Raw genomic sequence first — 13027 nt, 5'->3', positions numbered from 1 at the left:
GGTCGGAGAGGGGGGAGAGGGCAGGTGGGTAGGCGAGAGGTGAGAGGAGAGGGTAGGTGGGTAGGCGAGGGGTGAGAGGAGAGGGCAGGTGGGTAGGAGAGGGGGGAGAGGAGAGGGCAGGTGGGTAGGCGAGGGGTGAGAGGAGAGGGCAGGTGGGTAGGAGAGGGGGGAGAGGAGAGGGCAGGTGGGTAGGAGAGGGGGGAGAGGGCAGGTGGGCAGGAGAGGGGGTAGAGGAGAGGGCAGGTGGGTAGGAGAGGGGGGAGAGGGCAGGTGGGTAGGAGAGGGGGGAGAGGAGAGGGCAGGTGGGTAGGAGAGGGGGGAGACGGCAGGTGGGTAGGCGAGGGGTGAGAGGAGAGGGCAGGTGGGTAGGAGAGGGGGGAGAGGAGAGGGCAGGTGGGTAGGAGAGGGGGGAGAGGAGAGGGCAGGTGGGTAGGAGAGGGGTGAGAGGAGAGGGCAGGTGGGTAGGAGAGGGAGGAGAGGGCAGGTGGGTAGGCGAGGGGTGAGAGGGCAGGTGGGTAGGAGAGGGGGGAGAGGGCAGGTGGGTAGGCGAGGGGTGAGAGGAGAGGGCAGGTGGGTAGGGGGGCAAGGGGGTAGGAGGCACCAGGAGAACCAGGAGATAGAGACCACAACTCCACTATCAGTATTGAAATGGAGGGGAGTTAAGGAGAATGAAAGCACCAATGTTGTTGTGAACAGCAGACAGAAGGAGGAGATTTTCATGATTATACTGGGGCCTTGAAACGTCTCTTTACTACAGCCTGGCTTCAAAGGCATACTGTTCTCTCTCTGTGTGTGTGGTGTGTGCATGGGTGTGTATGTGTGTTTGTGTGTGTGTGTGTGCATATGTATAATATTGCTGCAGTGCAATGCAAGGACTGAACTCTTCCTGTGCGATATGAAAGACATAACCATACAAACTCAGCAGTTGACAGTTGCAGAGCCTTGGCTGTTTGTCTATTACAGTTGCATTTCAGTCAATAGAAAAACAACCAAACAGAAAGATTATTTTCTCTGTATTACTGCCCTTCCTCACAATAAAGCCTCCACAATGTGGATGGGTACTGATGGTAGAGCCTTAACCATTGGAGTAGGATTATATCGCTTCTCCATGTCACCATCGCTTTAAATCATTTCCACATTATAGCACCAAAGGAAATTCGTGTTTCAGTGTGTGTGTGTGTGTGTGTGTGTGTGTGTGTGTGTGTGTGTGCTGCTGCGTGGGTGTGTTTTAATTTAACTCATACTTTGACAGCCTCTGAGCCTGATCAGTGGATTTAGTGGCGTAATTAAAAATCAGCAATGCTGTGAGAGGCTGTGGCTGTGTCCCAAATGACACCCTATTCCCTATAGGAGGACTGTGAGAGTGTGAAAGTGTCTCCTTGCTGAACACCCGTCTCGCAAACTACTGATGCACCATGAGATTCCTCCCCTCTAATTAAACATCATGTTTTCTAACTGACAGGGACTTCTGAATAGGATGACACATATTGTCAGTAAGCAGTTTGCTAATGTGGGGAGTTGCTAACAGCTAATTTGCCGTTGTTGTGACATTATTGTAATTATTTGCGGTTACTTCATGTAAGTAGGTTTCCTTCAGCATTTTATGTCTGTGGCACTCCCTTATGAACTATAGGGCAGAAGCCTTTCTCCTGTTTCTGTAGCGTGAAGCAGCTTGATGTACAAGTACACCCCCTGGACAGAACCAGAACGGCCGTAGGTTGCAGTGTACTGTACATCCTTCGTACTACTATCGCCCTATGATTTACCTTGAGAGAAGCAGGGGCAGAGGCAAGGTGTTTAAGTCTCAAAGTCCCAGAAGGAGGCTAAAAACATTATTTAAATAAATCGGTGCTTCATTAGAGTGTTAAAGCCAGCCCTCCTGTCCCTGCTGGGATTATTGTGCTACCTAGTACCTACCTACCCTGACACATCTAGCCCAGTAATACCACACACACACACACACACACACACACACACACACACACACACACACACACACACACACACACACACACACACACACACACACACACACACACACACACACACACGCGTCTGAGTCTGATCCTCAGAGAGGTCTCAGGTTAACGTAACACACAAGAGGATGAATTATAATGACTTTGAAATGCAAGGCTTTGGGCCAGACTCGCCTATGTTTCTGTTAGGAAAACAGACAGTGAGAGCCTCAGTTCCACCACTGTGTGTGTGTGTGTGTGTGTGTGTGTGTGTGTGTGTGTGTGTGAGAGTGTGGATGTGCACGCATTTGTGTGTGTGTTTCAGAATATAATAAATCCTAGCATTACCTTCTCACTACACACCAAATCAAATGTATTTGTCACATGAGCCGAATACAACAGGTATAGACTTAACTGTGAAATGTTTACTAACGAGCCCTTTCCCAACAACGCAGAATTATAGCGTAATAAAAAATGTATACATAAAAAAAGGAAATAGTAACACAATAAAATAACAATAACGAGGCTATATACAAGGAGTACCGGTACTGAGTCAATGTGCAGGGGTACGAGGTAGTTGAGGTAAGTGAGTTAAAATGTACATGTAGCTAGGGTTAAAGGTGACTAGGCAATCAGGATAGATAATAAACAGAGTAGCAGCAGCGGATGTGAAGAGGTTGAAGGAGTGTCAAAGTGTGTCTGTATGAGTGTGTGTGTGGCATCAATATGCATGTGTGCGCGTGTGTGTGTGTGTGTGTGTGTGTGTGTGTGTGTGTGTGTGTGTGTGTGTGTGTGTGTGTGTGTGTGTGTGTGTGTGTGTGTGTGTGTGTGTTGGAGTGTCAGTGTAGTATGCGTGAGTGTGTGGGTAGAGTCCAGGGAGTGTGCATAGAGTCAGTCCACAAAAAAAACTACAATGCAAATAGTCGCAGGTTTAGGAATGTAGCTGAAGAATTGCAACATTTACCTGGAGTTAACTCTGTAAATAGCACTGCTGGGTGATTTAAAAAGTCATAATAAATTGATCAATAATATAATAATAAAAATGTGTATCTTTAATTTACAACCTGTAGAAACTATGAGAATAAAAAGGTTCAGAACATTTGTGAAACATCACAGCACAGTTTAAAAATACATGGCAAATAGAAATCAAAACTGGATGGTCTTCAGAGATAGATGGGAGGGGTTGAGGGTAGCTGAAGGATGGGATTAAAAACAAACACAACTTAACTAATGTAAAATACATTGTGTCTGTTAAATGTATATAGTATGTTTAAGCTGGAAGTAGAAGCCTAAGTGTTGTTGTCCATTAGTTTACTCCAATTTGGGGAGGGGTGGTAGGGTTAGGTGAAAATAATAAAGGACGATACATTTTAAATATATATATATATATATTTTATACATATATTGAAAAAAATATATATGGTGGATTGGAAATGATGCAGATAATTACATTGAAGGAAGCTACAGTCTATCTAGAGTATTTAAGCTGATTTACTCCCCAAAATAAAAAGAAAACATATATAAAAGAAAAACATTTGTTCAGGTTGCCATTTCATGAGCTGTTCAGCAGCCTTATGGCTTGGGGGTAGAAGCTGTTCAGCAGTCTTATGGCTTGGGGGTAGAAGCTGTTCAGCAGTCTTATGGCTTGGGGGTAGAAGCTGTTCAGCAGCCTTATGGCTTGGGGGTAGAAGCTGTTCAGCAGCCTTATGGCTTGGGGGTAGGAGCTGTTCAGCAGCCTTATGGCTTGGGGGTAGAAGCTGTTCAGCAGTCTTATGGCTTGGGGGTAGAAGCTGTTCAGCAGCCTTATGGCTTGGGGGTAGAAGCTGTTCAGCAGTCTTATGGCTTGGGGGTAGGAGCTGTTCAGCAGCCTTATGGCTTGGGGGTAGGAGCTGTTCAGCAGTCTTATGGCTTGGGGGTAGGAGCTGTTCAGCAGCCTTATGGCTTGGGGGTAGAAGCTGTTCAGCAGTCTTATGGCTTGGGGGTAGGAGCTGTTCAGCAGTCTTATGGCTTGGGGGTAGAAGCTGTTCAGCAGCCTTATGGCTTGGGGGTAGAAGCTGTTCAGCAGTCTTATGGCTTGGGGGTAGGAGCTGTTCAGCAGCCTTATGGCTTGGGGGTAGAAGCTGTTCAGCAGTCTTATGGCTTGGGGGTAGAAGCTGTTCAGCAGCCTTATGGTTTGGGGGTAGAAGCTGTTCAGCAGTCTTATGGCTTGGGGGTAGAAGCTGTTCAGCAGTCTTATGGCTTGGGGGTAGAAGCTGTTCAGCAGTCTTATGGCTTGGGGGTAGGAGCTGTTCAGCAGCCTTATGGCTTGGGGGTAGAAGCTGTTCAGCAGTCTTATGGCTTGGGGGTAGAAGCTGTTCAGCAGCCTTATGGCTTGGGGGTAGAAGCTGTTCAGCAGTCTTATGGCTTGGGGGTAGAAGCTGTTCAGCAGTCTTATGGCTTGGGGGTAGGAGCTGTTCAGCAGTCTTATGGCTTGGGGGTAGAAGCAGTTCAGCAGTCTTATGGCTTGGGGGTAGGAGCTGTTCAGCAGTCTTATGGCTTGGGGGTAGAAGCTGTTCAGGAGCCTTTTGGTCCCAGATAGCAGAAAGAACGGTCTATGACTTGAGTCTTTGACAATGTTTAGGGCCTTCCTCTGACACCGCCTGGTATAGAGGTCCTGGATGGCAGGGAGCTCGGCCCCAGTGATGTACTGGACTGTACGCCCTATCCTCTGTAGCGCCTTGCAGTCGGATGCCAAGCTGTTGTCATACCAAGTGGTGATGCAGCCAGTCAAGATGCTCTCAATGGTGCAGCTATAGAACCAACCTACTTACAATTCTCCAAATGTTTCACACTGACTTTGAAATGCAAAACCCAAAATATGATTAATACATTACAGTGATACAATTATAACAGAGAATACACCGGTATCGCCTCCTTAGTTGAATTGATTTTGTATTAACAGTTTCCCTCTGACTCACCTATAAGTGTGGAGCGTCCGTCTCCCAGGGGGTAGCGCTGGTAGCGCGGCATGGGGAAGGGGGGCAGCTTGTGGAAGAGGGGCTCCAGCAGGGGCTCCAGTCTGGAGGCAGAGGGGTCCGAGGGGTAGAACAGGTTGAAGATCTGGGTGCAGGCAGGACGGAGTTGGCTTACTGAGGGACACAGGACAGCAAACAGCCGAGATTAGGGAGCGCTTAGTCTGTGAACTAATAAATTATAAGGCTTGTGTGTATGAAATGTGATGTGTGGGAAAGGTAGCCCCACACTCTTCTCAATTTACATCAACAACATAGCAGTAGGAAGCTCTCTCATCCATTTATATGCAGATGATACAGTCTTATACTTTGCTGGCCCCTCCCCGGATTGTGTGTTAAACGCTCTACAACAAAGCTTTCTTAGTGTCTTTCTCTGCCCTTTACCTTGTTCTGAACACCTCCAAAACAAAGGTCATGTGGTTTGGTAAGAAGAATGCCCCTCTCCCCACAGGTGTGGTTACTACCTCTGAGGGTTTAGAGCTTGAGGTAGTCACCTCATACAAGTACTTGGGAGTATGGCTAGACGGTGCACTGTCCTTCTCTCAGCACATATCAAAGCTGCAGGCTGAAGTTAAATCTAGACTTGGTTTCCTCTATCGTAATCGCTCCTCTTTCACCCCAGCTCCCAAACTAACCCTGATTCAGATGACCATCCTACCCATGCTAGATTACGGAGACACCATTTATAGATTGGCAGGAAAAGGTGCTCTCGAGCGGCTAGATGTTCTTTACCATTTGGCCATCAGATTTGCCACCAATGCTCCTTATAGGACACACCTCTGTACTCTATACTCGTCTGTAAACTGGTCATCTCTGTATACCTGTCGCAAGACCCACTGGTTGATGCTTATTTATAAAACCCTCTTAGGCCTCACTCCCCCCAGATATTTACTGCAGCCCTCATCCTCCACATACAACATCCGTTCTGCCAGTCACATTTTGTTAAAGGTCTCCAAAGCCCACGCATCCCTGGGTCGCTCCTCTTTTCAGTTTGCTGCAGCTAGCGACTGGAACGAGCTGCAACTAACACTCAAACTGGACAGTTTTATCTCAATCTCTTAATTCAAAGACTCAATCATGGACACTCTTACTGACAGTTGTGGCTGCTTTGGATGATGTATTGTTGTCTCTACCTTCTTGCCCTTTGTGCTGTTGTCTGTGCCCAATAATGTTTGTACCATGTTTTGTGCTGCTGCCATGTTGTGCTGCTGCCATGTTGTGTTGCTACCATGTTGTTGTCATGTTGTATTGCTACCATGCTGTGTTGCTGCCATGCTATGTTGTTGTCTTAGGTATCTCTTTATGTAGTGTTGTGTTGTCTCTCTTGTTGTGATGTGTGTTTTGTCCTATATTTATATTTTTTAATCCCATGCCCCCTTCCCCGCAGGAGGCCTTTTGCCTTTGGGTAGGCCGTCATTGTAAATAAGAATTTGTTCTAAACTGACTTGGCTAGTTAAATAAAGGTTAAATAAATAAATAAAAAATACATATATTTGTAGTCTAGAAAGGCTCTAAAAAGCTGCATCTGCTGTATGTAGTAGAATTATAAACTAGTGGTCTTTACAAGCAAAATAAGTATGAAGATCGATCTGGTCCATCAGAGAGGTAGCTAAACATTGTTGGGAAGGTGTTGCATCAGGGACTGCCTGGACACAGAGGAGTGTGAGAAGTGGGTGTGTTTCTCTAACACCTACCCTGGACAGCAGGCAGTACCGTGCGTCTCATGGCCAGCACCAGACCCAGTGGACAGCCCAGCAGGAAACATTCAGAGACCTCGAAGTCAAATCTCCCTGGGTTCAAAATCAGACTACTGCTGCTGCCGGGACGCAGGTCCACCCCCTCCTGCATCAGACTGGTAGAAGAGGAAGGAGAGAGGGAGGTGCAGAGGGAGGGATGGAAGGAGAGAGGGAGGGAGGTACAGAGGGAGGGATGGAAGGAGAGAGGGAGGGAGGTGCAGAGGGAGGGATGGAAGGAGAGATGGAGGTAAAGTGGGAGGGATGGAAGGAGAGGGAGGTGCAGAGGGAGGGATGGAAGGAGAGAGGGAGGTGCAGAGGGAGGGATGGAAGGAGAGAGGGAGGTGCAGAGGGAGGGATGGAAGGAGAGAGGGAGGTGCAGTGGGAGGGATGGAAGGAGAGGGAGGTGCAGAGGGAGAGATGGAAGGAGAGAGGGAGGTGCAGAGGGAGGGATGGAAGGAGAGAGGGAGGTGAAAGAGAAGAGGGAGGTAGAGAGAAGAATTATAAACCAAATCTACGAATGTTGCAAAAGAGTGAGACGAGGGAGGCTGACTGTAATTTAAATACAAGCCTGCATCTCAATCACTCAGTATAATGGATTTTGACAACTCAGTCCACTGTGTGTGTTCTGAGTGGGCAGGTAAAATAACAGGATGGTTGAGCATGTGTGTGGTAAGCACATGTTATCTGGGAGAGGAGACCGGGGCTTTAGTAGGGCCCTTGACCATTCTGACTCAGTCTGAAAAGCTCTCCTCTCTCTCTTTGGCAGAGCAGAGAGACAGATGGGGCTTGCGGATGTTTGAACAGCCAAGCTAGCCTTAAACCCACTGCCTGGCTATAAATCTACACACCCTGAAACTGTATAAGACCTCCTGACCCTCCAGTCCAACCAAAACTAAGAGAGAAGGATTATGGTCTGTGGCCAGCCCAAGAGGGAAATCCATCCGCCTTAGATTGCCGGCTGCTCCCTTTGTCTTTCGTCTTCCTACTGCCTGCCTCTCTCACTTGCTCTAATTTCTGACCTCCTCTCCTGCCCTCCATTAATCCACCTCTTTCTGCTGGGGTCTGAACACCACAGGCTGTCATCTTATTGGCAACGAGAGAGATAGAGTTGGAATGAGAGAGTGAAGGAAAGAGAGATGGAGAGATTCAGCTTCAGAAAACTTTGTCCTCAGAGAGTCAATTCCTTTTGCAGCAGTCATAGGACATATCACATATGAAAAATAAAAGAAAATAGCAAAGGATATTTACAAGGCAGTAGGCAGGGTAAGTACAGATTCATAGCGCAAGTGCTAAAGTGCAATTAGTCCAACATTTTGTTAAGCTGCAGAATTGCATTCTGAATAAAAGAGTACTTGGCCCTATTTTTTTAACCTTAGGTAGTCTGTACCTGAGGCTAGAGGGAAGGAGCTGGAAACTGGAGTGGAGTGGGTGAGAGGAGTCAACTCCTATTTTACTCGCCTTATGGAGGGCTCTGCCCAGGTAGAGAGATGACAGTTCTTGCTGTTGCTGCCCCACGATTTTCCCGCAAGTCCTGACTATCTTGCCCAACCTATTTTTCCGTGCAACCTTGATATTCCCAAACCAGCAGGTCAAGCAGTAGGATAGAATTCTCTCAATGAATGCTTTATAAACGAGAACCATGATGGTTAGATCAACATTAAAAAAGTGCAGTTTCCGTAGGAAATAAATTCTCTGTTGGCCTTTCTTAAAAATAGCGTCAGTACACTGATCCCAGGACAGCCGGTTGTGACTAGAACACAGTATTTGTACTCCTCCACTATTTCGATAGGCTCACCTTTCATCAGTGATGGTGTGAGCATGGTAGTGTTCCTTCCAAAGTCAATCACCATGTCCTTTGTTTTTGATGAGGGAGAGAGAGAGAAGGAGAGAGAGAAACTCTCTGACCGATCACGACTTCAACAGAGGAAGGAGAAAAGGCTTTCGTTGTTAGCAGAGGGCCTACTGGGAAATCCCCTGGTTGAGGTGGAAAAAGAAGCTCCTGACAGGCAGGTGACCCGGAGACATGCAGGCTTCCCAGAGGCCCCTGAGGAGTGGGCTGATGCCTGGGAATCACAGTTCTAATAATAGCCTAAACTGAGCCGGAGCAGAGCCCTCCATGTGACCAGGTGGTGATGCCCTGTGCTCCTCCTCCGTCCTCCATCCTCCTCCTCCGTCCTCCACACTGCTGAGCTGACTGGGGTTTTAATAAAGAGAATAACTAGCAGGGGGAGAAGACGATAAGAGGTGCGTCACCATGGACACGCTGCAGAATCAGTGTGAACAAGTCAAATCTCAGAGAGTAGGGCGCCAATAGTAGGGCACCCTATTCCCTATATAGTGCATTACTTTTGACAAGAGGCCCAAAAGAAATGCACTAAATAGGGAATAGGATGCCATTTAGGATGCAGCTTAGGTTCCCAGGGATCTGGCTACTGTAGCCATACAAATAAAATGCTATTTCTAAGACTGTAACTACGCTGACGCGGGCTTCACTGGAGCATGTGATTTGGAATGGGAACACTGGTTGCTTGATGCTGCTTAATTGGTAGCATGGTAGCATGGTAGAGAGCTAGGCGCTCCCCATCCACCCAGCAATAGCGACATTCACCTGCAGTAGTCAGTCTCCTATGCACACTGGCACTGCCACAAATAGGCTATTTATAGCCCAGAGCAGGCCGGCAGGTAGACAGGGAAGCTGGAAGGCATATAGATAGACAGAAAGGCAGGCAGGCAGACAAGCAGACTGGCAGGCAGAAAGGCAAGCAGACAGGCAGGCAGAAAGGCATGCAGGACGGCAGAGAAACAGGCAGGTAGGCAGGCAGAAAAGCGGATAAGCAGACAGGTAGACAGGCAGAAAAGCGGACAAGCAGTCCGGTAGACAGGCAGAAAGGAAGGCAGAAAGGCAGGCAGGCAGGTAGACAGGAAGAAAGGCAGATAGAAAGGGACATATTGATGACAGAGTGACACACATAAATAGAACATCCCATGACAACCTGGCTGAGGGCCAGAGAGGTACAGTACTTCTGGGTTAACCCATCACAGTACATAGATGGATAGACTTGCACTCATTCACACATCATTCAAAATGTCACTAGAAATGTCTGGAATAAACATTGGGTATGAAACTGCGTGATAAGAAAACATGTATTCAGATATGACTCTAATGACAGTGGTATATGCCAAGAATGTGATGGTAGGAGTATATTATTATGGGATTTTCGCTAAGTCTGAGTATCAACAGTATTTAACCTTTATCTTCATTGAATCGGAATGTCAACAGAGTCCTTGCCAAGAGAGGTAAAAGGCAGAACAATCCCCACTGTGTCTATCACTGAAATGAGCAAAGAGAAAAGTACTGTTACTACCTCCTCATAATCCAACCACAGTGCATCAATTGCACTCTTGGAGGTATTGTCCACACTTTTGGAGGACAATAGAAATTTAAATTAGAGTTAGGGTTGAGCCGGGTGTGGACATGTAGCTAGTGTTAGAGTTAGGGTTATGGTTAGGGTTGAGCCGGGTGTGGACATGTAGCTAGTGTTAGAGTTAAGGTTATGGTTAGGGTTGAACTGGGTGTGGACATGTAGCTAGTGTTAGGGTTAGGGTTAAGGGTTAGGGTTGAGCTGGGTGTGGACATGTAGCTAGGGTTAGGGTTTAGGGTTAGGGTTGAACTGGGTGTGGACATGTAGCTAGTGTTAGGGTTATGGTTAGGGTTAGGGTTGAACTGGGTGTGGACATGTAGCTAGTGTTAGGGTTTAGGGTTAGGGTTGAACTGGGTGTGGACATGTAGCTAGTGTTAGGGTTATGGTTAGGGTTAGGGTTGAACTGGGTGTGGACATGTAGCTAGTGTTAGGGTTATGGTTATGGTTAGGGTTGAACTGGGTGTGGACATGTAGCTAGTGTTAGGGTTTAGGGTTAGGGTTGAACTGGGTGTGGACATGTAGCTAGTGTTAGGGTTTAGGGTTGAACTGGGTGTGGACATGTAGCTAGTGTTAGGGTTTAGGGTTAGGGTTGAACTGGGTGTGGACATGTAGCTAGTGTTAGGGTTATGGTTAGGGTTGAACTGGGTGTGGACATGTAGTTAGTGTTAGGGTTAGGGTTGAACTGGGTGTGGACATGTAGCTAGTGTTAGGGTTATGGTTAGGGTTGAACTGGGTGTGGACATGTAGCTAGTGTTAGGGTTAAGGGTTAGGGTTGAACTGGGTGTGGACATGTAGCTAGTGTTAGGGTTTAGGGTTAGGGTTGAACTGGGTGTGGACATGTAGCTAGTGTTAGGGTTATGGTTAGGGTTGAACTGGGTGTGGACATGTAGCTAGTGTTAGGGTTATGGTTAGGGTTGAACTGGGTGTGGACATGTAGCTAGTGTTAGGGTTATGGTTAGGGTTGAACTGGGTGTGGACATGTAGCTAGGGTTAGGGTTATGGTTAGGGTTGAACTGGGTGTGGACATGTAGCTAGTGTTAGGGTTATGGTTAGGGTTGAACTGGGTGTGGACATGTAGCTAGTGTTAGGGTTTAGGGTTAGGGTTGAACTGGGTTTGGACATGTAGCTAGTGTTAGGGTTTAGGGTTAGGGTTGAACTGGGTTTGGACATGTAGCTAGTGTTAGGGTTAGGGTTAAGGGTTAGGGTTGAACTGGGTGTGGACATGTAGTTAGGGTTAGGGTTATGGTTAAGGGTTAGGGTTGAACTGGGTGTGGACATGTAGCTAGGGTTAGGGTTAAGGGTTAGGGTTGAACTGGGTGTGGACATGTAGCTAGTGTTAGGGTTATGGTTAGGGTTGAACTGGGTGTGGACATGTAGCTAGTGTTAGGGTTAGGGTTAAGGGTTAGGGTTGAACTGGGTGTGGACATGTAGCTAGGGTTAGGGTTAGGGTTGAACTGGGTGTGGACATGTAGCTAGTGTTAGGGTTATGGTTAGGGTTGAGCCAGGTGTGGACATGTAGTTAGGGTTAGGGTTATGGTAAAGGGATAAACTGGGTGTGTACATGTAGCTAGGGTTAGGGTTATGGTTAGGGTTGAGCCGGGTGTGGACATGTAGCTAGTGTTAGGGTTATGGTTAGGGTTGAACTGGGTGTGGACATGTAGTTAGGGTTAGGGTTTAGGGTTAGGGTTGAACTGGGTGTGGACATGTAGCTAGTGTTAGGGTTATGGTTAGGGTTGAACTGGGTGTGGACATGTAGCTAGTATTATGGTTATGGATAGGGTTGAACTGGGTGTGGACATGTAGTTAGTGTTAGGGTTATGGTTAGGGTTGAACTGGGTGTGGACATGTAGCTAGTGTTAGGGTTATGGTTAGGGTTGAACTGGGTGTGGACATGTAGCTAGTGTTAGGGTTATGGTTAGGGTTGAACTGGGTGTGGACATGTAGCTAGTGTTAGGGTTATGGTTAGGGTTGAACTGGGTGTGGACATGTAGCTAGTGTTAGGGTTTAGGGTTAGGGTTGAACTGGGTTTGGACATGTAGCTAGGGTTAGGGTTTAGGGTTAGGGTTGAACTGGGTATGGACATGTAGCTAGTGTTAGGGTTAAGGGTTAGGGTTGAACTGGGTGTGGACATGTAGCTAGTGTTAGGGTTATGGTTAGGGTTGAGCCAGGTGTTGACATGTATCTAGTGTTAAGGTTAAGGGTTAGGGTTGAACTGGGTGTGGACATGTAGTTAGGGGTTAGGGTTATGGTTAAGGGTTAGGGTTGAACTGGGTGTGGACATGTAGCTAGGGTTAGGGTTAAGGGTTAGGGTTGAACTGGGTGTGGACATGTAGCTAGTGTTAGGGTTATGGTTAGGGTTGAACTGGGTGTGGACATGTAGCTAGTGTTAGGGTTAGGGTTAAGGGTTAGGGTTGAACTGGGTGTGGACATGTAGCTAGGGTTAGGGTTAGGGTTGAACTGGGTGTGGACATGTAGCTAGTGTTAGGGTTATGGTTAGGGTTGAACTGGGTGTGGACATGTAGCTAGTGTTAGGGTTTAGGGTTAGGGTTGAACTGGGTGTGGACATGTAGCTAGTGTTAGGGTTATGGTTAGGGTTGAACTGGGTGTGGACATGTAGCTAGTGTTAGGGTTATGGTTAGGGTTGAACTGGGTGTGGACATGTAGCTAGTGTTAGGGTTATGGTTAGGGTTGAACTGGGTGTGGACATGTAGCTAGGGTTAGGGTTATGGTTAGGGTTGAACTGGGTGTGGACATGTAGCTAGTGTTAGGGTTATGGTTAGGGTTGAACTGGGTGTGGACATGTAGCTAGTGTTAGGGTTTAGGGTTAGGGTTGAACTGGGTTTGGACATGTAGCTAGTGTTAGGGTTTAGGGTTAGGGTTGAACTGGGTTTGGACATGTAGCT

At 47.3% G+C, this 13027-nt stretch overlaps 1 protein-coding gene across 1 annotated transcript in view; it reads right to left on the bottom strand.

The window, feature by feature from the left end:
* Positions 1–13027, bottom strand: part of LOC106612781 (membrane-associated phosphatidylinositol transfer protein 3) — a 173069-nt gene that overhangs the window by 52358 nt on the left and 107684 nt on the right. The window contains exons 9-10 of the mRNA XM_082956328.1: positions 6661–6818; positions 4913–5083 (exon numbers count right to left, since the gene is read on the bottom strand). Of these exons, the coding sequence (XP_082812454.1) occupies positions 4913–5083; positions 6661–6818 (329 nt within the window). The remainder of the gene's footprint in view (positions 1–4912; positions 5084–6660; positions 6819–13027) is intronic.

This window comes from Salmo salar, chromosome 09, assembly GCF_965601325.2.
Source record: "Salmo salar chromosome 09, fSalSal1, whole genome shotgun sequence".
Lineage (NCBI taxonomy): Eukaryota > Metazoa > Chordata > Actinopteri > Salmoniformes > Salmonidae > Salmo > Salmo salar.
This window is presented reverse-complemented; position numbering and strand designations above follow the sequence as displayed.